Consider the following 25,643-nt stretch of genomic DNA (forward strand, 5'->3'; position numbering starts at 1 on the left):
GTATATGCGATATTTGACTCCTAGTGATTGAAACAGCTGACCTATGGAAGCCATATAGATGTTAAATAATAATGCAGAAAGCGCTGATCCTTGTGGAATTCCACTTTTCATCAAGAATTTACTTGAACATAGTAACACGGCAGATAAAGACCCGAATGGTCCATCCAGTCTGCCCAACCTGATTCAATTTAAAAAAAATTGTTTTTCTTCTTCTTCGCTATTTCTGGGCAAGAATCCAAAGCTCTGCCTGATACTGTGTTTAGGTTCAAACTACTGAAGTCTCCGTCAAAAGCTCACTCAAGCCCATCTATACCATCCCAGCCATTGAAGCCCTCCCCAGCCCATCAACTAAACGGCCATATACAGACACAGACCTTGCAAGTCTGCCCAGTACTGGCCTTAGTTCTTCAATATTTACTATTATTTTCTGATTTTAGATCCTTTGTGTTCATCCCACAGTTTTTGAAACTCCGTCACCGTTTTCCTCTCCACCACCTCTCTCGGGAGCGCATTACAGGCATCTACCACCCTCTCCATAAAGAAGAATTTCCTTACATTGCACTTGAGTCTCCCACCCCTCAGCCTCAAATTATGTCCCCTGGTTTTACCATTTTCCTTTCTCTTGAAAAGATTTTATTCTATGTTAATACCTTTCAAGTAACTGAATGTCTGAATCATATCTCCCCTGTCCCTCCTTTTCTCTAGAGCAGTGGTCTCAAACTCAAACCCTTTGCGGGGCCACATTTTGGATTTGTAGGTACTTGAAGGGCCGCAGAAAAAAATAAGTTAATATCTTATTAAAGAAATGACAATTTTGCATGAGGTAAAACTCTTTTCAGTTTATAAATCTTTCCTTTTGACTAAGTCTTAATAATAATATTGTCATTTATAGCTAAAGAGACATATGATCAAGAAACTGTTATATTTTACTTTTGTGATTATGATAAACATACCGAGGGCCTCAAAATAGTACCTGGCGGGCCGTATGTGGCCCCCGGGCCGCATGTTTGAGACCACTGCTCTAGAGTATACAAATTCAGGGCTTCCAGTCTCTCCTCATATGTCTTTTGGCACAAACCTCCTATCATTTTTGTCGTCTTCCTCTGGACCACTTCAAGTCTTCTTATATCCTTCGCCAGATACGGTCTCCAAAAATGAACACAATACTCCAAGTGGGGCCTCACCAACGACCTGTGCAGGAGCATCAACACCTTCTTTCTTCTACTGGTTACGTCTCTCTTTATACAGCCCAGCATCCTTCTGGCAGCAGCCACCGCCTTGTCGCACTGTTTTTTCTCCTTTAGATCTTCAGACAATATCACCCCAAGGTCCTTCTCCCTCTCTGTGCATATCAGCCTCTCACCTCCCAGCATACACGGTTCCTTCCGATTATTAATCCCCAAATGCATTACTCTGCATTTCTTTGCATTGAATTTAAGTTGCCAGATTTTAGACCATTCCTCTAACTTTTGCAGATCCTTTTTCATATTTTCCACTGCCTCCTTGGTGTCTACTCTGTTACAAATCTTGGTATCTTCCGCAAAAAGGCAAACCTTACCTTCTATCCCTTCAGCAATGTCACTCACAAATATATTGAGCAGGATCGGCCTCAGCACCGAACCCTGAGGGGCTCCATTACTCACCTTTCCTTCCTCCAGGCGACTTCCATTAACCACCACCCTCTGGCATCTGCCTTGACAATCATTTTCTAATCTAGTTCACCACTTTGGGTCCCAACTTCAGCCCTTCAAGTTTGTTCAAGAGCCTCCTATGAGGAACCGTGTCAAAGGCTTTGCTGAAATCTAAGTAAATGACATCTAGCATATGTCCTCAATCCAGTTCTCCGGTCACCCAATCAAAAACTTCAATCAGGTTCATTTGGCACAATTTACCTTTAATAAAGCCATGTTGCCTTGGATCCTGTAACCCATTAGATTCTAGGAAGTTCACTATCCTTTCTTTCAGCAACACTTCCATTATTTTTCCAACAACCGAAGTGAGGCTTACTGGCCTGTAGTTTCCCACTTCATCTCTGTGATCACTTTTGTGAATAGGGACCATATTCGCTCTTCTCCAATCCCCAGTCCCCAGAAACCACCCCCGTCTCCAGAGATTTGTTGACCAAGTCTTTAATAGGACCCGCCAGTATCCTGGGATGGATCCCGTCCAGTCCCATCGCTTTGTCCACCTTCAGTTTTTCAAATTGCTCATAAACACTTTCCTCTGTGAATGGCGCCGAATCTACTCCATTTTCTCGCATAACTTTGCCAGACAGTCTCGGTTCTTCTCTGGGAGTTTCTTGAGATCTTATTCCCATTCCATACTTGGGAAAATCTATCTGTCAATTACGAGATGAGGATAGTACCACCCATCCCTAGATCTTTTAATCTCAACAATAATTTCTGGACTAATCAATCAAATGGCATGGAGCTAAATTCACTTTTAAATATAACGTTATATATACACAATATACCTACTCAAAATCGCTTTTAAAATGACAATAATTATTTACATTTCAAAGGTTTAATATATCTATAACAAAAAGTATTACATCATTACACTCACATTTAATATAATAACAATTCACCCCATTTTTATAAATGAAACCCTCCTGTCCCATTCAATCACCCCAAAGTCCACTCTTTCACTGTTCAGATCCTTTTGGAAATCTTTTGCAAATGTTTGCCTTTTTGTTCAATCACAGTCCTCCAGTTTCACTCCTGTATCATGAATTCATTCTCAAATCTCATCATTTTGTTATATTCTCCAGTTTCTTTTCTTCAGGAACAAATCAACCAATTCAGACCGACACAGTTCTAGGGAGAATGAGAGGACACTCTCTAAAGTTGAAAGGGGATAGATTCCGTACAAACATAAGGAAGTTCTTCTTCACCCAGAGAGTGGTAGAAAACTGGAAAGCTCTTCTGGAGTCTGTCATAGGGGAAGACACCCTCCAGGGATTCAAGACAAAGTTAGACAAGCTCCTGCTGAACAAGGACGTATGCTGATAGGGCTAGTCTCAGTTAGGGCGCTGGTCTTGGACCAGAGGGATGCTGCATGAGCGGACTGCTGGGCATGATGGACCACTGGTCTAACCCAGCAGCGGCAATTCTTATGTTCTTATGTTTCGCAGTCAAGGGGGGGGGTCTCCCTCCTCCTACTAGACAATATGAACAATATCATAAGAACATAAGATTTGCTGCTGCTGGGTCTGACCAGTGGTCCATCGTGCCCAGCAATCCGCTCACGCGGCAGTCCTTAGGTCAAAGACCATTGCCCTATTTGAGTCTAGCCTTACCTGCATATGTTCTGTTCCAGTAGGAACTTATCCAACCTTTTCTTGAATCCCTGAAGGGTCCTTTCCCCTATAACAGCCTCCAGAAGAGCATTCCAGATTTCTACCACTCTCTGGGTAAAGAACTTCCTCACGTTTGTACGGAATCTTTTCCCTTCTAACTTTAGCGAGTGCCTTCTCGTTCTCTTCACCTTGGAGAGGGTGAAGAATCTCTCTTTCTCTACTAAGTCAATTCCCTTCAATATCTTGAATATTTTGATCATGGCCCCTCTCAGTCTCCTCTTTTTAAGGGAGAAGAGGCCTAGTTTCTCTAATCTCTCACTGTACAGTAACTCCTCCAGTCCCTTAACCATTTTAGTCGCTCTTCTCTGGACCCTCTTGAGTAGTACCGTGTCCTTCTTCATGTAAGGCGACCAATGCTGGACACAGTATTCCAGGTGGGGGCGCACCATGGCCCGGTACAACGGCATGATAACCTTTTCCGATCTGTTTGTGATCCCCTTCTTAATTCCTAGCATTCTGTTCGCCCTTTTCGCCACCGCCGCGCATTGCGCAGATGGCTTCATTGACTTGTCGACCAGTACTCCCAAGTCTCTTTCCAGTGGGATCAATTCAAGTACCGCACCGGACATCCTGTATTTGTGTTTAAGATTTTTGTTACCGACATGCATCACCTTACTCTTATCCACGTTAAACCTCATTTGCCATGTCATGGCCCATTTTTCGAGGTAATGTAATAATCATTGGAGACTTCAATTTCCCGGGGATAGACTGGAACCTGGGAACCTCGAACTGCAGCAAGGAGGCCAAGTTCCTGGAAGGGCTAGGGGACTGCTTCCTGGAACAAATGGTGGGAGAGCCGACGAGAGGAAATGCCACCTTGGACTTGGTCCTAAATGGCATTACGGGACCGACAAAAGAAGTAGAAGTCACAGTCCCGCTGGAGACGAGCGATCACAACATAATCAACTTTAAACTTAACATTGGGAAAGGGAAACGTACCAAAACCTTAACCACGACCTTAAACTTTAAAAAGGGAAGATATGATAGCATGAGAGCCATGGTGAAACAACGGCTCAAGAAAAAGATGGACAAAGTTAAAACGGTAGATCAGGCATGGTCCCTACTGAAAAATACTATCACGGAAGCACAAAATCTCTACATTCTGCGGATTTCCAAAGAAAGGAAAACTAAAGGCAAAGGAAAACTGGCATGGCTTACTAGAGAGGTGAAGGAAGCCATAAAAGAAAAGAAGGACTCTTTTAAAAAATGGAAACGCACGAAAACAACCAAAGCTTGGAACAAACACAAAGATGATCAGAAGAAATGTCACAAGGCAGTGAGGGATGCCAAAAAGGACTATGAGGAGAAAATAGCGCAAGAGGCCAAAAATTTCTTTAGATACGTAAAAGGAAAAAAATCTGCAAAAGAGGGACTGCTGGATGACCAGGACAGAAAAGGGTACATCAAGGAAGACAAACAGACTAAATTCCTTCTTTGCATCTGTCTTTACGAAGGAGGACACTGCAACAATACCAGAAGCAGTGAAAGTATTCAAAGGAGTAATAGAGGACAGCCTCACCACAGTAGAAGTGGACTTGGACCAGATATACTACCAGATCGACAATCTTAAAAGCGACAAATCCCCTGGACCTGATGGAATTCACCCGAGAGTCTTAAAAGAACTAAAGGTTGAAATCGGAGAGCTATTGCAAAAACTTGCCAACCTGTCAATTAGAACTGGACAGATACCGGACGATTGGAAGATAGCGAACGTCATGCCAATTTTCAAAAAAGGATCAAGAGGAGAACCGGGCAACTACAGACCTGTGAGTCTTACGTCTGTCCCTGGAAAGATGGTTGAAGCTCTGATTAAAGATAGCATAGTCCGGCACTTGGATACACACGACCTGATGAGAGCCAGTCAACATGGCTTCAGGAAAGGGAAATCATGTTTGACGAATTTACTTCAATTTTTTGAGACCGTGAACAAACAAATTGATAGTGGTGAACCGGTGGATATAATCTTGGACTTCCAGAAAGCGTTCGACAAGGTTCCACATGAAACACTTCTCAGGAAACTACAAAGCCATGGAATAGAGGGAGACATACGAAGATGGATAGGCAAATGGCTGGAGAACAAAAAGCAGAGAGTGGGCATAAATGAGAAGTTCTCAGACTGGGAGAAAGTGACTAGCTGTGTGCCCCAGGGCTCGGTACTTGGGCCCATCTTATTTAATATTTTCATCAATGACCTAGAAGAAGGAACATCCAGTGAGATCATCAAGTTTGCAGACGACACTAAGCTATGCCGGGCAATCAGATCTCAGAAGGATAGCGAGGAACACCAGAGTGACTTGCGTCAGTTAGAGAAATGGGCGGAGAAATGGCAGATGAAGTTTAATGTGGAAAAGTGCAAAGTAATGCATTTAGGCAGAAAGAATAAGGAACACGAGTAAAGAATGTCAGGTGCAACTCTGGGCAAGAGTGAACAAGAAAAGGACCTGGGTGTACTGATAGATAGGACCTTGAAACCGTTGGCACAAAGCGCAGCAGCGGCAAAGAAAGCAAATAGAATGTTAGGCATGATAAAGAAAGGAATCACGAGTAGATCGTAGAAAGTTATAATGCCGCTTTATAGAGCAATGGTCAGACCACACTTGGAATACTGTGTCCAACATTGGTCCCCCAACCTAAAGAAGGATATAAAACTGCTGGAGAGGGTGCAGAGACGAGCAACGAAGCTAATAAAAGGTATGGAGAACTTGGAATACGAGGAACGACTTAAGAGACTGGGATTGTTCTCCCTTGAGAAAAGGAGACTGTGAGGGGATATGATCGAGACTTTCAAAATACTGAAAGGAATCGACAAAATAGAGCAGGAAAAAAAATTATTTACATTGTCCAATGTGACACGGACAAGAGGACATGGACTGAAGCTAAGGGGGGGACAAGTCAGGACAAATATCAGGAAGTTTTGCTTCACGCAACGAGTGGTGGACACCTGGAATGCTCTCCCAGAGGAGGTTATTGCGGAATCCACCATTCTAGGATTTAAAAGCAAACTAGATGCACATCTCCTTATGAGAGGCCTTATGAGAGGCATAGAGGGATATGGGTGACTAAAATTATGCCAGGTGTACACCTGGCTGGGCCTCCGCATGTGCAGATCACCGGACTTGATGGATCGAAGGTCTGATCCGGAGATGGCAGTTCTTATGCTCTGCATCCTCACTACTCTAAATAACTTTGTATCGTCTGCAAATTTAATCACCTCACTCGTCGTACCAATTTCCAGGTCGTTTATAAATATGTTGAAGAGCACAGGTCCAAGTACCGAACCCTGCGGCACTCCACTCATGACTTTTTTCCAGTCTGAGTATTGTCCATTTACCCCCACTCTCTGATTGCTATCCGCTAACCAGTTTTTTAATCCACGTGAGTATTTCACCCTCGATTCCATGGCTTGCAATTTTTTGAAGTAGTCGTTCATGCAGGACATTGTCGAATGCCTTCTGAAAATCCAGATATACAATGTCGACCGGGTTACCCTTGTATATCTGCCTGTTTACTCCCTCAAAGAAGTGCAGCAAGTATGTCAAGCAAGATCTTCCTTTGCTGAAGCTGTGCTGGCTGATCCTCATCAGACTGTGTCCGTCTAGGTGATCAATGATGCGCTTTTTTTACTTACAGGAGACTGTTATTTGAATTCTTTGCATCCAAGAGAATGCAGTTTTATTTTGAACATGATCTTAAAGCATCTTTCTTGGTCAGCTGGATACCCTTATCGATTCTCTTGTTCGATTAGAATGGGGGGGAGTGATGTTAAAAAGGGAAAGAAGACTAATGGTTACTGAATATTCTGGGGCCGTAAGAGTCCATGCCCTAGGACATGCTCCTGGTTGTGGGATCTTTGTTGTAACACTTTTCTCCTGGGAGAGATGTAGCTTTCTACATGGGATGGGATTGGGAAGGTCGTGAGGGGAATATCTGGGTGTTTCTTATCTGTTGGATGGTTCTTAACTGCCTTTATAGTTTATTTTATTAATAGAAATGGTTTCAAAATAAACATGGAAAACCATTTATAATAAAGCTACATACACCACATCATGTGTGCCCCACACAAATATTCTCTTTGTGAGGCAGTATTTCTCTGGATTCCAGCTGAGATTGGTTTCATGATCTATAACCAGTGGTTCTTAAACCTGTCCTGGGGGGATCCCCAGCCAGTCAGGTTTTCAAGATATCTTTTTTTTTTTTTTAATTTCTTTATTCATTTTTAAACTTACATCAAGTGTACAGTAAATATCAACCAAATATAATACAACATCACTTGAAAAATTTTCAATATCATACACCAAGATGATTTAACCCCCACCCCCCCTCCCAAATTCATATACAACTAATATATACCACATGAAAATAATATCTTACGACAATCATCTATATATTCTTAATGAAAAACAAGAAATCCCTCCCCAAATCCACATGTGTATTAAAATTGGGAAAAGTGTAACTTATTCATTACTATAATTTAATAATGGTCCCCACACATCCTTAAATTTATTATAATAACCTTTTTGAACAGCCAACGCAAATTTGCATATAATAAAGGTGACAATCATGCAAATCTGCCTCAAGCATATTCATCAGGGATATTTTGAAAACCTGACTGGCTGGGGATCCCCCAGAACAGGTTTTAAGAACCACTGATCTATACCAATCTTTTTACTTTCTCACCAATGCTAGGTGGCAAGGAATCATACGCCAGTGGCAGACTGTAGGTCAACACAGATTTGTACACAGTAAGAGAGAAATGTTTACTTGCAGACATCTCCAATTGCAAACCTAAAGCAAACCTACTTGCAGCCCTTGAGGACAAACTATTGAGCCACTTAAGACAGTCAGCTTCCCTGGATCATTGAATGCCAAAGAACTTACATTTTCATCAACCACAAGATGCAGTCCGTCTCCTCCTGCTGGAAAAATGTAATGCTGAAGAGGAGTGGGTCTGTAGTCAGTATATATCACATGGCAAGGCTGTCAAAAATAAAGACAGATTTAATAAATTTCAGCTTATGAAATGCCACCCACATTGATTCCCCAGGCAATTTACAATACACATGATATAAGTATACAGCATAGAAGAAGCATCACATAAAATCATAACATATAGACCGAATGTTAATTTTTACTGATACTATGTTTGCTTAGCACAGAAATCAATTAAAGCCTCACCAAAAGTCAAGTCGTACAAACTTTAGGAAAATCAATGATCTGTATATGATATCAACATCACACTTGCCCTGATTAATCAATTTCCAGAAAATAAATTAAACCTTTTTAAATCCCTCAATGACAATTTCCAATTGTTTTTGGAACTTAGTTCTTCTGAGTCATACTATAAGACAGAACCATACAGTAGTTACCATTCGGAGTAAGGCTAGTTTAAACTGCCCATATTAGTTGCCAATCAGTCCTTTTCAAAATTCATCAAGCCTGAGGTGGAGTGAATGAGACCTTGCAATAAAGGATTTATATTCTGCAATGTCTTGGGATAATTGAACAGAAATAGTGTCTGTACAAACTACTGTAAAGTTACAAAGCTTCCTCCAGTGCTTACTCACCAGAATCAAAATGCAATTATGTCCTGCACCCCTCCTCTTTCTTTTTTTGGGGGGAGTGAACTTGAACATTCAATGGGTGCACTTCCCTCATTCTTAATGGGTGCACTTCCCTCATTCCTCCTTGGTGAAGTCCTCCCTTACCCTCCTTCCCTGGTACAGCCTCTTCTCTTCCTCTGGTAACCCTTGCAAGCACTTTTAGTCTTCTATCCCTTCTTCTATTCACCAAGCTCTTTTCTTCTCCCATTACTAAAATGCAGTCCTCAATTAAATGTTCAGCTCTGCTAATAGGGAAAGGGAAAGGAACAGGGACTTGTGTACTGCCTTTTTATCCCTTTGGCATTTCAAAGCTGACATTCAAAGTGGTGGGCACTGGAGGATTAAGTGACTTGCCCAGAGTCATAAGTAGCAGCACCAGGATTTGATCTCACAATCTATGGATGCAGAGGCAGCAGCTCAACCAGTGAGCCACAGCCCCGTCATCCCAAATGAGTTGAGCCAGAGAAGTTGGCAAAACTAGATGAAGCCATTTACTCTAGTTTTGGTGGATAGGCTGATGAACTTGTCAAGCTCTTGAGCCCATGAAAGCCATGAGAAATGAAAAGGAAACAGAAGAGAATGAGAGCAGCTCAGGAAGTGACAACTGAACTATGTGAATACAGGACAATTACTACATTTCATTTCTAGAGCTCTATTACAAATAGACAGTGCTGTCCACATTATATGCAGGTACTTTTTCTGACTCTAGTGAGAAACTTGTTTATTCTGTCCAAAATTACTAAGACTAGGGAACATGCAATGAAGTTACTAAGTAGTAGATTTAAAACAAACTGGAGGAAATATTTCTTTACTCATAATGTGATTATGTTCTAGTAGAAGGATACAGAAGGTTTAATAAGTGGGTTTCTTCCCTTCACCAGCAAGGTTTGCAGAAGGCATCATCTACATTTTTCAATTCTGCCTCTTGTGCCTCAGTTCATACCAAAGCAATGGATAACCCTAACCTATAAAAAGAAATCCCCCCTCCCAAACAGAAAGATGACAGCAGAACTGGTAATGGTTTCCAGAACAAAAAACCTTAGGAACATTCTTTGGGCCAGGAATATGCAAATATGCCTCTGTCAGATCCAGAGAGGCTAGGAATTCCACAGGAGCCACTGCTGCTATGACAGAATGAACTTTCTCCATGTGAAAGCGCAGAATCTTGAGTGCTACACTGACATGAGAAAAATCCAGAATGGGTCTCCAATCATCTGAGCCTTTCTTTGACACGATGGAGTATCTTCCCAAGCTGGATAGCTGGGCGCGATGGACCACTGGTCTGACCCAGCAGCGGCAATCCTTATGTTCGGGCGGCATAGGTTTTATGGCCTGTATCTCCAACAACCTTCTCACTGTGCCCTCCACTCTGACTACTTTTTCTTGTCGCCCCGCTGGGGAGTCCACAAACCAGTCCGTCAAGGGCCATGTGAAATAAATAAAATAACCACTCTGGATGATTTCCAGAACCAAGTTGTTTGAGGATATCTGAGCCCAGGCCTACAGAAAGTCCGAGAGCCGTCCCCCTATCTTGAGAAGGACCGCTTCAGACCTGGCATCATTGTGTCTTTTTGGAGGATGACGTAGGCCGGGAACAGGAGGTTCTGTCTGGATCCAGCAGACCTTTTGTCTGTATCCATGGAAAGCTCTCTGGGAAGTAGTTCCTGAGTACTGCTGAGATCACCTAGAGTAATGAAAATTAGAGCACCCTGAGCCTCTACAGACAACAATCTGCTAAACTGGCCATGAGATCATCCAGTCGTTTCCCGAACAATATTTGCCCTTTGAAGGGAAGTCTGCTGAGAGCAGCTTTGGAGGTGGAGTCACCAGCCCTTTCCCCGATACAGAGCAAACTGCAGGGTGAGATCAAATAAGTTGAAGCTTTGCTCATGACTCAAGTTTATCAAGGTTATCTAAGCGATTTTTACAATCAGGTACTCAAGCAGATGGTGACACTCCGGTGCCAACATATACAGCCGAGCAATACTCCTGGCAACTTTAAGAGACCTTTCCAGAGCATCCCAATGCTCCATGACCAACATATTAATGCCAGAATGCTAGAGAAACGTAGAAGACTGGACGCTCACTACCCTCGCAATAGAAGAGGAAGAAGAGGGGACCTGCTGGGAGACTAAGTTTAACTTCCAAAGCGAATCAGCAATCAGGTCCAATAGAGTCAAGAGCTACCAGATCGAGAGCTACGATGGGGTCTAATATACCCGACTGTGACCCTGCATCCCCTGACAGGGAGGCCATGTCCTGAGACAGCAACAGCATAATAAGGGACCCATTATCATCTAAATCTCCCTCAGGGGGATCCCCTAGAGCCTAGCCAGCTGCAGCCAGAGAGGCGGATGCCCCTGGGAGCCCCTGCCCCCTCGTGCATCGTCTGAAGCACTGCCAAACTTCCCATTGGAAGGTCGGCTGTCCTGAAAGGCTCTCCACATCAAATTAACAAATTCCAGAGAGAATGCCGTACTAGGCAACACTGAATCTCCTGTAGAGGACTCCAGTTTGCGTCTCTTGGGATCTGCGCTTAGGACTGCCATTCCGGGACCCAGAAAGGAAAACTGCCCAGAAATGGACTTACTGCCTGTTTTTTTTGGCCCTAGACAGCAAAGGGGAGGCTAAGCTGGTTATTCCCACCCCCACCCCCTTTCATGTGTTGTGTGGCATGTGGTGCAAGGACCTTACTCACTGATCGATGAGGAAAATGGGGGGGAGGAGAGAAATTTGTTACCAGCTGGATTTTTCAAATGTGGGAAATGCAGTATTTGCAATATCAACATATCTCAAAAAGAATTCATTAATCCAACTGATGGAAAACAGTTTTTGACACGTTCCTCTGATCATATCATTAATATCATTTCCTGTCCGTACAATAAATTATATGTGGGGATGTCGAACAGACCTTTTAGAACAAGAATGACAGAAAATAAATCAAATGTCAAAAATTAAACGCTCCACTAGCAGAACATTGCAGGCAATTACAATACAAATTTTCAGAATTGAGATGTTTTTGCACTGATAAGGAGACACAGAACATCCGGGGTGGTGATAGACAAAGAAGACTTCTCCAACGGGAGACACGCTGGATATTTAGATTAGGCACTTTGAAACCAAGAGGTTTGAACATTACCATAGATTGAGGTTCTTTTTTCTAGTTCATTTTTCTGGTTTATTTCCTTTTTTCCGATCTTTTGTTTCAACAGTATTTCTGCTTTGATTCAAATTTTGCAATAAGCGAATCAATATATTTCAATACACATGCGCTAAGATTTTTAACAACGAGAGCAATTACATTGAGAGCTTTTAAGCACATGCGTTGGTGTCTGATAGTTGACAGCGCCATTTTGCTTTTCAGCCAGAGCATAGCTGCACAGTGAGTAACCGTGTATAGAGTTTCATATATTATCTTTGATATGTTTCAAATAATATTAATTATCATATTATTTGATTTTGTTGTAGTTATAAAGTAGACCCCTAAAGAAGCCGCCAATAGGTGAAACGGGTCCCCGTTGGGCAGCAAGAGTTTCATATTACTACGACGACGACACTGGCACTAAAGTTGTAATGAGATAAGTGCAGGTTTCAGTTATTAATTTTGCACAATAGCACTTTATATAAGTTTTAAGCACAAAGCATTAGCACTTTTTTGATTAGAGACACTGAGCTCAATGAAAGATACCTCTTTCCTGCTGAGGCTGTAGAGAAAATCGTTCCAGATTTTACAGCGCAGGCATCTGAGAGCACAGTAATCTAAGAATCTAACAACGATTGGAGATAATCATCTATACAAGTCTTTTGTTTGGATAATCACTGGGATATAACCCACTCGTCCAGAATGATATACCTATTGCACTAGAAAAGGTATTTCAATCCCCCTGATGGGACATCTGTTGTTCTCCAACCCTAGTGGCCTGCAGAGAGGCTAAGCCCAAAGCTCCCATCCCTCCTTCCTGTGCCTCATGGCACAAGGGTGCTCTTCAGCCACCCATCTAGTACAAATAAGGCATGATATAGGGGTATTAGGATCTGAGGACTCTATCCCTACTAATTTTGAGGCAAAACAAGGTGTTTTAAGGGAGTTTGCACTCTCCTTTTCCACTCCTCTTCAATTATTCTTGCTCCTTTCCTCTCTCCCCATTCCATCCTAACTTCTCTTCTTCGATTTAAGATCAGCTCATCTTCCCAGCCCAACAACAGTTGCTGAATTTTAGGTGTCAAATAGTTTCTGGCACTGATTTTATACATTTCAATTTCTCTTTAAATTTCCTTTAATAAAAAAGGACAAAAAGTTTCCCCTCCCTAATGTCTTTAGAATGTCCATAAATGTTTCATGTTTAGTACAGGACGACGACTTCATACTTTGCTAATATTCTTTGGTAAATGGGTCTTCCTTTTTAACCCTCTTCCCCACCATCTTGACCTGGTTACATGTGTCTACATGTCAAAAGAATGTTTCCTCTGTGTCACTTGCTGGCCAGCTCTTTCTCTTCTCTCTCCTCTCTCCAGGATAAGGGAAATGGAACAGGGATTTCTCCTGCCACATGATTTGCCCTTTCTAATTTGAAAAGTTCTACTACTTTTCACATTCCAAAAAATACCTGTTTATGTAGATGGCATATCCACTCGGCAAACTGGCGTGCATTGGGGATAGTGGCAGAAAGGAACACATAATGAACGTTGTCTGGCAGTAAAATGATGGTTTCCTCCCATACTACACCACGTTCTGAAAAAAGAAAAACAAACAAACACGCTCCCTCAAATTGCTGCAGAAAAATGAAATAGTTGGTTTTTTTGTTTCTTTCCAGGAGAAAAGCTCCACAGATTGCAGACATCATGTAAGTCACAGCTGTCTTTATTAGTGAGATTCCTGGTTGTGATTCCCCGAAGGCATCATTCATTGCAAGAAAACAGGGACACTAAAAATGCAATTCAGGATGCAGGCATGCTAAGTTCTGAAGAAGATGTGGTCTGTTAAACAGAAAAGCAAAAGAAAAAAAACAACCTGGGGAAATCTCCAGGAAGCTGCAAATAAAGGTTTATGGAAACAGAGACTAATGGCAGAAAAACAGAATTTAGCCTGCCAATCTCAACATTTTGGATTCGCTATTTTAGTCACATTTTTCCAGTGATAGACACATAAGTAATAGAGTGAATGAGCTAAATTATTTTTTGATTATGCATATCTCTAAATACCTGCATCTCTCATATAATGGATTTCATCAAATACAACCCAGGCAACTTCACGCATAACCTCTGAGCCTCTGTATAACATGCTTCTCAAAATCTAAAATGAAAAACAGAAAGAAGATACAAGGATAAGATCAAGAGAATACAGAACTAAGATAAATGCAATTTTCTGAACAATCTACTGAGTATTAGTGTTTTAAAATCTGAGATTTCAAAGATGAACCTAACAAAAAATGCTTATGGAATAGATGAAGACAGTCACTCTGATTGGAGAACCATAGGCTGTCTTGTGCGAAAACCCATTCCACAGTATACAAATCCTGGAAATTAAACCAGTACAAGAGTTGATCTTCTCTAGGAAGGAGAAATTAGGTTCTTACCTACTAATTCTCTTTCTTTCAGACTCTCCAGACTGGTACAGTTCACTGAAGGGGAAGTGTACAGCCAAAGTTTTGTCTCAGTCTCCACCTGCTGGTCATGGTGAGCTTTTCCCTTTAAAAGTGCTCAATGCGCAGTACATGACCTAGCTAAGGGAAAAAGTGCCAGTTAGCAATAAAAAGGCTCCCTTCAGACTGCCTCAGTATTTTTTTTTCTATCAGAACAGACTCCACTGGCTAGTCTAAGGCATATGCCTTGCTGGTATGGGTGGCAAGGATTACTGCTGAGGCACTGCACTGATTACTGCTGAGGCACCTCTAGAAAAATTTTGGGAAGGTGGAGGAAATGGGGGGAAGGACTTAACTCATGACCCATCGAGTGTGACACTCCCTGAGGTCGGATGGACCCCCAAAAGTGAACCCCTAAGCTCAATCCAGCACCAAACAGGGACAAGACGGCCACTAAACAACTTCCAACAGGCCTTCATTGGAGAGAACACGCCACAACTGATAGATAAGTTAGAGTGTCTATGGGTCAAAATTCTGGGAACAAATGGCCTGGAATCGAAGATCGGCATCTACTACCGACCCCCAGGGCAGTCCGAAGAAATTGAAGGAGAAATGATGGACAAGATTAAACGCAACTGCAAGGGAGGGAACGCAGTTATCATGGGTAACTTCAACTATCCGGGAATAGACTGAACTTAGGCACTTCCGGCAGCGTTAGAGAGACCAAGTTCTTGGATGCTGTAGGCGATTGCTTCCTGGAACAACTTGTCAAGGAAAATACTAGAGGAAATGCAATTCTGGACTTAATTCTAAATGGCCTGTGAGGACCGGCACAAGAAGGGACACTGGGAAACAGCGATCACAATATGATCCACTTCGATCTGGACGCAGGGGAGAAACATCAGACCAAAACGACAGCCAAGGCACTGAACTTCCGAAAAGTGAATTACGAAGGGATGAGACTCATGGTAGGGAAGAAGATTAAGAAGAGGATAAGCACTGTAAAAACGCTAGAGCAAACTTAGTCCCTTTTTAAGGACACAGTCACCAAGGCTCAAAATCTATACATACCACATATCAACAAGGGATCAAAGAGGAAAAAGAATAAGGAACCGGAGTGGCTCTATGTAGAGGTGAAGGAAGCGATCAGAGACAAGAAAACTTCGTTTAAGGACTGGAAAAAGTCAAAAATGGACGAAAACTGGAAAAAGTACAAACATCAAAGCAGATGCCATAAGGCGGTAAAAAATAGCCAAGGAGGAAAAAAACTTCAAGCCGTTCTTTCAATATATTAAGGGGAAATGACCCGCGAAGGAAGTGGTGGGACCGCTGGATGACAATGGAATAAAGGGAGCGATAGAGGAGGACAAAACAATCGCCGACAAACTGAACACATTTTCTGCGTCTGTATTTACCAAAGAATATTTACACAGCATACCGGAACCCATCAGGCTATATGCTGGAAACGAAGACGGAAAGCAAACAGGATTGACGGTCAGTCTAGAGGAGGTGTGTATGCAGATTGATAGGCTTAAGAGTGATAAATCCCCAGGATCGGATGGCATCCATCCGAGGGTCATCAAGGAAATGAAAGGGACCATAGCTGAACTGCTTCAACTAATAGCCAATCTGTCAATCAAATCAGGAAAGATTCCGGAAGACTGGAAGGTGGCGAATGTTATGCCGATCTTCAAGAAAGGTTCGAGAGGAGATCCGGGAAACTACAGACCGGTGAGTCTGACCTCGGTACCGGGAAAGATGGTAGAGTCGCTGATAAAGGACCACATCATTGATCAACTTGACGGACACGGGCTGATTAGGACCAGTCAGCACGGTTTTAGCAAAGGCAGATCATGTTTGACGAACTTGCTGCACTTCTTTGAGGGAGTAAACAAACAGATAGACAAGGGCGACCCGGTCGACATTGTATATCTGGATATTCAGAAGACTTTTTGACAAGGTTCCGCATGAACGACTACTCTGGAAAATTGTGAGCCATGGAATCGAGGGTGAAATACTCATGTGGATTAAAAACTGGCTGGAGCATAGGAAACAGAGAGTGGGGGGGGTAAATGGACAATACTCGGACTGGAAGAGTGTCACCAGTGGGGTGCCGCAGGGCTCGGACCCGTGCTCAACATCTTTTTAAACGATCTGGACATTGGTACGACGAGTGAGGTGATTAAATTTGCGGACGATATGAAGTTATTCAGAGTAGTGAAGACACAGGGAGATCGCGAAGATCTGCAACGTGACATAATCAGGCTCGAGGAATGGGCATCGACATGGCAGAGGTTCAATGTGGATAAGTGTAAAGTGATGCATGTAGGTAACAAAAATCTTATGCACGAATACAGGATGTCCGAGGCGGTACTTGGAGAGACCACCCAGGAAAGGGACTTGGGGGTTCTGATCGACAAGTCAATGAAGCCGTCTGTGCAATGTGCAGTGGCAGCGAAAAGGGCAAACAGAATGCTAGGAATGATAAAGAAGGGGATCACAAGCAGATTGGAGAAGGTTATCTTGCCGCTGTACTGGGCCATGGTGTGCCCTCACTTGGAATACTGCGTCCAGCACTGGTTGCCGTACATGAAGGACACGGTACTACTCGAAAGGGTCCAGAGAAGAGCGACTAAGATGGTTAAGGGGCTGGAGGAGTTGCTGTACAGTGAAATAATAGAGAAACTGGACCTTTTCTCCCTCAAACAGGGGAGATTGAGAGGGGACATGATCGAAACAGTCAAGGTACTGAAGGGAATACACTTAGTAGATAAGAACAGGTTGTTCACCCTCTCCAAGGTAGGGAGAACGAGAGGGCACTCTCTAAAATTGAAAGGGGATAGATTCCGTACAAACGTAAGGAAGTTCTTCTTCACCCAGAGAGTGGTAGAAAACTGGAACGCTCTTCCAGAGTCTGTTATAGGGGAAAACACCAGCCAGGGATTCAAGACAAAGTTAGACAAGTTCCTGCTGAACCAGAACGTACTCAGGTAGGGCTAGTCTCAGTTAGGGCGCTGGTCTTTGACCAGAGGGCCGCCGTATAAGCGGACTGCTGGGCACGATGGACCACTGGTCCGACCCAGCAGTGGCAATTCTTATGCTCATTTTCAGGGAAGGCTGGCACAGGTTACCATACCTGCTGATACTGAGAACAGACTGGTTAGACTACAGGGAAGCATAGCTATTAGTATTACAACCAAAGTTTTGTCTCAGTCTCCACCTGCTGGTCATAGTGAGCTATTACCCATCAGTGAACTGTACCGGTCTGGCGAGATGCTAAAGAAAAGCAAAGTTAAAAAACAAAAAGGCAGGTAAAGATTGCCAGGCTTACTCAGCCACAAATCTTACTTTGTTTCCAATATTTCCACATATACTGCTCTTCCCCCATATACTGCTCTTGTCCATGCTTTCTTACTTCTGGTATCCCACCACCACACTCCTCTAGTTCTTCATTCGTACTAAAGGTGCAACGCCCATCATCCAACCCATCCTACCTTCACTGCCTTACATACAAACTTTACTGCATTACTCCACTTTAATGCTCATTATTTAACACATGTATCTCGCAAACTTTTTCTGCCACAGTAAACTAAACTTGGTGCCACGTCTACAGGGTCTCTGATCATACGTGGATGTCAACCACTTCGATGCCTGCACATGTTCAAAGGCCCTGTAGACACGGCCCTGAGCTCAGGGACCTTTCAAAACCCAGTCAAACTGCTGGGTTTTGGAAATCCCTCCATTCTGAGACTCTATATAGTTTGCATTCTCTTAATTTACCTAAAGCATAGGTGTTCTTAACCCGCCCTCCCCATAACATGTATGTACTGTTCCTGTGGCTCGTTATTAATCTTGTAGCATGTAGACTCACTATAGCATGTGTGTTCTTAATTTCCCATAGCATGTATGTTATCGAAAACAATCTCCATTTTCTGTAGTTTATTACTGATCCTGTAGCTTGTATGTTATTGATCCTGAAAATGTATCCATATAACCAGTTCTGGGCTCTAAAACTAAATAAATAAATCGTCGAGAGGGGTAGAGAGGAGGAGAGGCGTCGGCAGTGACAGACTCATCTTTTGCGGAACATCCAGAATCTCATCACGGCACACAGTTTTGCGATACACTGATTTAACATGTATTACATTACTGTCAACAGGGCCCATTTACTGATAATACAGATTAAGCAGCAATAACTTGGGTTAGCTCTTAGACAGTAGTATTTCTACACCAAGGACCTACTATTTGTATCTGAGTCTGTAACTTGCTTGGATTTGGAGAGAAAAGTAATCGGGCCAAATGAACCGGCAGGAGACCTCAACCCCTACCGCACCTCACACGCACAAACAGGGGGAGAAAGCAGTCAGCTCCAATTCTACACAAACCACCATGGAGTCACTCAGCCTGTGCTCAAGCCCACTGTGGACGAACCTAGGGTGAACCTTGCTCCTAAGGGATCGGTCCCTGAGCCCCCCGAACCTTTAATGCATGCTGTCCAAGTGGGTGTACTGCAAAGCATTCTGCCCCCTCAACCTAAAGAGTCTGCACTCTCCTGCAGTCAAAGATGCCCTCAACGGTCAGCAAAAAAACCCCCAAATTTAATTGAAAATAAACACAAGAAGAAAAGACAGGTCCTACTATCTTGCTTGCAAAAAGATAACTGAGGAATTGGAGGACAGCCCAGAGGGATGGGAGGCAGAGCAAAAGAATGCTAATGAAGTTATCTACAAGAATTCTTGTGAGAAAAGATTGACCACCCACAGTTTCAGGAATAAAGTGTTTGTCATTCTAGAACACTTACTTGTTGGTTAAAATGGATGTATTCTAATTTTTTGTTTATCCACAAAAAGCACAGTTACTTACCGTAACAGGTGTTATCCAGGGACAGCAGGCATATATTCTCACATGTGGGTGACGTCATCTACGGAGCCCCGATGCGGAAGCATTTTCAAGCAAACTTGATTGAAGATTTAAGTTTGCTCTGCTGCTCCACGCATGCGTGCCTTCCTGCTCCACTAGGGGGCGCATCCCCTCGTGGTCTCCAGTTCACTTAACTAGCAAAGAAGCCAACCTCGGGGAGGTGGGCGGGTTGTGAGAATATATGCCTGCTGTCCCTGGATAACACCTGTTACGGTAAGTAACTATGCTTTATCCCAGAACAAGCAGGCATGATATTCTCACATGTGGGTGACCTCCAAGCTAACTGAAAAGGGATGGAGGGAAGTTGGCAATTTAAGCAAATAGATTTCGCAATACCGATTGGCCGAACCGGCCATCACTTCTGGACAGTGAGTCCAGACAATAGAGGGAGGTGAAGGTATGAACTGAAGACCACGTGGCAGCTTTGCAGATTTCCTCAATAGGTGTGGACCTGAGGAACGCTACGGAGGCTGCCATCACTCGGACCTTGTGTCCCGTTACTCGACCATGCAGCGCGAGACCAGCCTGAGCGTAGCAAAAGATGATGCAATCGGCCAACCAGTTGGACAAGGTGCGCTTGGAAACTGGGTGGCCTAACCGGTTTGGGTCGAAGGACAAAAACAATTGTGGGACTTTCCGGTGTGGTTGAATGCGTTGGAGGTAAAAGGCCAACGCTCTCTTGCAGTCAAGCGTGTAGAGCGCCACCTCTCCGGGGTGAGAGTGGGGTTTGGGAAAAAACACGGGCAAGACGATGGACTGATTGAGGTGAAAATCAGACACTACTTTAGGCAAGAACTTTGGATGTGTGCGGAGTACCACCTTGTCATGGTGGAAAACCGTGAAGGGTGGGTCCGCTACCAAAGCCTGTAGCTCACTAACTCGCCGGGCGGAGGTGAGTGCATGCAGGAAAATCACCTTCCATGTGAGGAATTTAGGATGGCATTTGTCTAGGGGCTCAAATGGAGGTTTCATTAGTTGAGCCAGAACCACGTTAAGGTCCCAAACCTCCGGAGGGGGTTTGAGGGGAGGGTGGACATTCAGAAGACCTTTCATGAAGCGAGAGACTAAGGGGTGGAGCGAGAGGGCTTTTCCTTCCAGGGGCTGGTGAAAGGCTGCGATCGCACTGAGATGTACTCGAATGGAGTTGGTCTTTAGGCCGGAGTGAGATAATTGAAGTAAATAGTCAAGCACCAGAGGGACAGGGACCGACACCGGGTCCTGGCTGTGAGAGGAGCACAAGGCTGAGAATCTGGTCCACTTTTGAGAATAGCAGGTTCTCGTCGAGGTCTTTCTAGAGGCCTCCAATATCTCCTTGACTGATTGAGACACGGGGAGAGAAGTCAGGGGGAAAGAAACCAAGCATTCAGATGAAGAGATTGAAGATTGGGATGTAACAGCGAACCCTGACTCTGTGATAGTAGAGAGGGAAACCGAGGCAGAGGCAGTGGATCTCTGGCACTGAGTTGAAGTAGAAGGGAAAACCAAGGCTGGCATGGCCAGCAAGGAGCAATCAGGATCAGGGTGGCTTTCACCATTTTCAGGTGGACCAGCGTCCGCAGGATCAGAGGAAACGGCGGAAACGCGTACAGAAACCTTCCCTCCCAGTCGAGGAGGAAGGCATCGGCCTCGAGTCGGTCCGGGGAGTGTATCCGGGAGCAGAAGAGGGGCAGTTTGTGATTGTGGGGGGATGCGAACAGATCTATTTGAGGCGTCCCCCACTTTTCGAACACCTGTCGTAGGGTCTGAGAGTGTAGCGACCACTCGTGTGGCTGGAGGAGGCGGCTGAGTCTGTCCGCCAGACAGTTTTGTTCTCCTTGTATGTACACCGCTCGAAGGAAGGTGTTGTTGGAGATTGCCCATTTCCAGAGGCGCATGGCTTCCCGACAGAGGGACCAAGACCCTGTCCCCCCTTGTTTGTTTACGTAGTACATTGCTACCTGGTTGTCGGTTCGGATGAGGACCACCCGGTCGTGAAGCAGATGTTGAAAAGCTACAGCTGCGAGGTAGATGGCCCAGAGCTCTAGCACGTTGATGTGACAGCGGCGGTCTTCTGCTGACCACATCCCTTGAGTGCGGAGGCCGCCTTGTTGGGCTCCCCAAGCGTACTCCGACGAGTCCGTGGTGAGTACCTTGCTGTGAGGAGGGGCGAGGAAGAGCAAACCTTTGGAAAGATTTGAAGAGTCGGCCCACCAGCGGAGCGATCGTTGCAAGGAAGGAGTCACTGTCACGGAACGATCGATCGGGTCCCGGTCTTGACGCCATTGAGATGCCAGGGTCCATTGAGGGATTCTCAGATGGAGACGGGCGAAGGGTGTGACATGGACGGTGGAGGCCATGTGGCCCAGGAGAGTCATCATCTGTCGGGCTGATACCGAGGTCAGCAGTGAGATCCTTCGGCTCAGACTTACTAACGCCTCTAGACGCGGAGGGGGGAGGAAGGAACGGAGGCGAACCGTGTCCAGCATTGCCCCGATGAATTGTAGGGACTGCGAGGGGCGTAGTTGGGATTTTGGGAAGTTTATCTCGAACCCCAGACTCTGTAGGTAGATAAAGCACAGTTACTTACCGTAACAGGTGTTATCCAGGGACAGCAGGCATATATTCTCACATGTGGGTGACGTCATCTACGGAGCCCCGGCGCGGACAGCTTTTCAAGCAAACTTGATTAAAGTTTCAAGTTTGCACACTGCACCACGCATGTGCGTGCCTTCTCGCCCACTAGAGGGCGCATCCCACCTCGTGGTCCTCAGTTCCATAACTAGCAAGGAAGCCATCCCCGGGGAGGCGGGCGGGTTGTGAGAATATATGCCTGCTGTCCCTGGATAACACCTGTTACGGTAAGTAACTGTGCTTTATCCCAGGACAAGCAGGCATGATATTCTCACATGTGGGTGACCTCCAAGCTAACCAAAAAAGGGCAGGTGGGAGGATGGCAATTTAGGAAAACAGATTTTGCAAAACTGACTGGCCAAACCGGCCGTCACTCCTGGATAAAGTGTCCAGACAGTAATGAGAGGTGAATGTATGAACCGAAGACCAAGTGGCAGCCTTACATATGTCCTCCATCGGGGTGGATCGGAGGAAAGCTATCGAAGCTGCCATCGCTCGGACCTTGTGCCCCGTGACTCGACCCGGGGGAGGAAGGCCAGCCTGAGCGTAGCAAAAGGAAATGCAAGCGGCCAACCAGTTAGACAGAGTGCGCTTGGAAACTGGATGCCCTAATCGATTGGGATCGAAGGACAAAAACAATTGAGGAACCTTCCGATGAGGCCTGGTGCGTTGAAGATAATATGCCAACGCCCTCTTACAGTCAAGCGTGTGAAGCGCCGTCTCGCCAGGATGGGAGTGGGGCTTCGGGAAGAACACAGGAAGGACAATGGACTGATTGAGGTGGAAGTCCGAAACAACTTTAGGTAAAAACTTAGGATGGGTGCGGAGAACCACCTTGTCGTGATGAAAGACCGTGAAAGGAGGGTCCGCAACCAAGGCTTGCAACTCCCCAATCCGCCTGGCGGAGGTGAGGGCAATCAGAAACACCGCCTTCCAAGTCAGAAATTTCAAGAGGGACTTGTTGAGTGGCTCAAACGGGGGTTTCATCAGTTGAGCCAGAACCACATTCAAATTCCACACGACAGACGGAGGCTTAAGAGGGGGACAAACCCTTTCATGAAGCGTGTCACCAAGGGATGGAGTGACAGCGGGCGTCCCTCCAGAGGTTGGTGGAAAGCAGAAATCGCACTGAGATGAACCCGCACCGAAGTGGTTTTCAAGCCGGAGCGCGACAAATGAAACAAATATTCTAAAACCGAGGATACCGGAACTGATACCGGATCCAGGTGAAAAGACGAGCACCAGGTGGAAAACCTGGTCCATTTCTGCGCATAGCAAAGCCTCGTCGAGATCTTGCGGGAGGCTTCCAACACCTCCTTCACCGAATGAGACAGGTCCGGAGGAGTCAGGGAACAAGAAACCAGGCTGTCAGGTGCAATGACTGCAGATTGGGATGTAACATGGATCCTTGACTCTGAGACAGCAGAGAAGGAGAGACAGGCAGGGGAAGAGGCTTTCTGGCACTGAGCTGGAGCAGCAGGGAGAACCAGTGCTGACGCGGCCACCGAGGTGCTATGAGAATCATCGTGGCCGTGGACGATTTTAGGTGCACCAACGTTCGCATGATCAGAGGGAACGGAGGGAATGCGTACAGGAACCTCCCTTCCCAGTCGAGTAGGAAGGCATCCGCTTCCAGACGGTCCTGCGAGTACATCCGAGAACAATATAGTGGTAGTTTGTGTGTCTCCGGAGAGGCAAACAGATCCACCTGTGGCGTTCCCCAGCGAGCGAAAACCTCGCGTAGAACTGCTGAGTGTAGAGTCCACTCGTGCGGTTGCAGAAGTCGACTCAGTTTGTCCGCCAGGCAATTCCGTTCTCCTTGGATGTAGACCGCCCGGAGGAAGATGTTCCGGGAGGCCGCCCACTCCCAGAGGCGAAGAGCTTCGGAGCAGAGGGGCCATGACCCCGTTCCTCCCTGCTTGTTCACATAATACATTGCCACCTGATTGTCCGTGCGGACGAGGACCACCTGGTCCTGCAATATGTGAACGAAGGCTCGAAGTGCTAGGAAGATGGCTCGCAGCTCTAGCACGTTGATATGACACTGACGGTCTTCTGTCGACCACAGGCCCTGCGTGCGAAGACCGTCGAGATGGGCTCCCCACGCGTACTCCGAGGAGTCCGTGGTCAGGACCTTGCGAAAAGGCGGAGTGCGAAACAATAGCCCCATGGACAGATTTGAAGAGTCTGTCCACCAACGCAGCGATTTCCGCAAGGGCGGAGTTACCGAAATGAGGCGAGACACCGGGTCGCACTCCTGACGCCACTGGGACGCGAGGGTCCACTGAGGGATCCTCAGATGTAGCCTCGCAAACGGCGTGACATGTACCGTCGAGGCCATATGGCCCAGCAGCATCATCATGCGCTTGGCCGACACCCTCGATAGTTGAGAGACCTGGCGGCTCATCCGTACCAAGGTTTCCAACCGCTGGGTCGGCAGGTAGGAGCGTAGGCGCACCGTGTCCAGCACCGCACCTATGAATTGAAGAGACTGCGACGGCCTCAACTGAGACTTTGGAAAGTTTATCTCGAACCCGAGAGTTTGCAGGAAGGCAATAGACTGTCGGGTCGCTGAGATAACCCCCTCCCTGGTCGGGGCTTTGATGAGCCAATCGTCCAGGTAAGGGAACACATGGAGTCCACGTGACCTGAGGGCTGCTGCAACCACCACCATGCACTTCGTGAATACTCGTGGGGACGCGGCCAGGCCGAAGGGCAGTACCCTGTACTGGAGGTGGAGGTCCCCCACCTGGAATCGTAAGAATCTTCGACAGGCGGGGTGCACCGGAACATGGGTGTATGCTTCCTTCAGGTCGAGGGAGCACATCCAGTCCCCTTCCTCCAAGAGGGGATACAAAACCGGGAGAGATAGCATTCGAAACTTCTCCCGGGCCAGGAATTTGTTGAGCTTCCTGAGGTCCAGTATGGGGCGCAGGTCCCCGGTCTTTTTTGGGACCAAAAAGTAGCGGGAGTAAAACCCCGTACCCCACTGGTCCTTGGGGACCGGCTCGACCGCCCGAAGCTTCAAGAGGGCTTTGGCTTCGGTTATAAGGGTCGGTAGCTGCGAACGGTTGCAGGGGACTAAACTTGGGGGACTGTCCGGCGGCGAGGACACAAAGTTGAGCGAGTAGCCCTCGGAGACGATCCGGAGCACCCAAGCGTCTGAGGTAATCCCGGTCCATGCCTCCCGGAAGGACCGAAGACGGCCCCCGATAGGAAGGGGTTCCTGTGAAAGTGCGGAGGGGAACCCGCCCCGTCCGCTCAGCCCGTCAAAAGGAAGGCGCGGGCTTAGAAGGGCCCTGCGCCTGGGCTTGGGTTTGTCCCCCTCTGCCTCGCTGAGACGGACGTCTCGGAGGCGGTCTCGAGAAAGCCGGGGTCGACTTTTGAGGGTATCGGCGCGGCGGAGGCCGAAAGGGTTTCTGCGGCGGGGGTCTAGGTTTGGGGCGGACCAGGGATGCTAGAGAGCGCTCCTGTTCCGACAAGCGTTTGGTCGCCGCATCCAATGACTCGTCGAATAACTCGGACCCCACACAAGGCAAGTCTGCCAGGCGTTCCTGCAGGTTTGGGTCCATG

At 45.9% G+C, this 25,643-nt stretch overlaps 1 protein-coding gene across 1 annotated transcript in view; it reads right to left on the reverse strand.

Moving 5' to 3' along the window:
• MTREX (Mtr4 exosome RNA helicase) overlaps nt 1–25,643 on the reverse strand; it is a 311,801-nt gene that overhangs the window by 225,607 nt on the left and 60,551 nt on the right. Inside the window, exons 7-9 of the mRNA XM_033931296.1 lie at nt 14,161–14,251; nt 13,566–13,690; nt 8,237–8,335 (exon numbers count right to left, since the gene is read on the reverse strand). Of these exons, the coding sequence (XP_033787187.1) occupies nt 8,237–8,335; nt 13,566–13,690; nt 14,161–14,251 (315 nt within the window). The remainder of the gene's footprint in view (nt 1–8,236; nt 8,336–13,565; nt 13,691–14,160; nt 14,252–25,643) is intronic.

Source organism: Geotrypetes seraphini, chromosome 1 (genome assembly GCF_902459505.1).
Source record: "Geotrypetes seraphini chromosome 1, aGeoSer1.1, whole genome shotgun sequence".
Classification (NCBI taxonomy): Eukaryota; Metazoa; Chordata; class Amphibia; order Gymnophiona; family Dermophiidae; genus Geotrypetes; species Geotrypetes seraphini.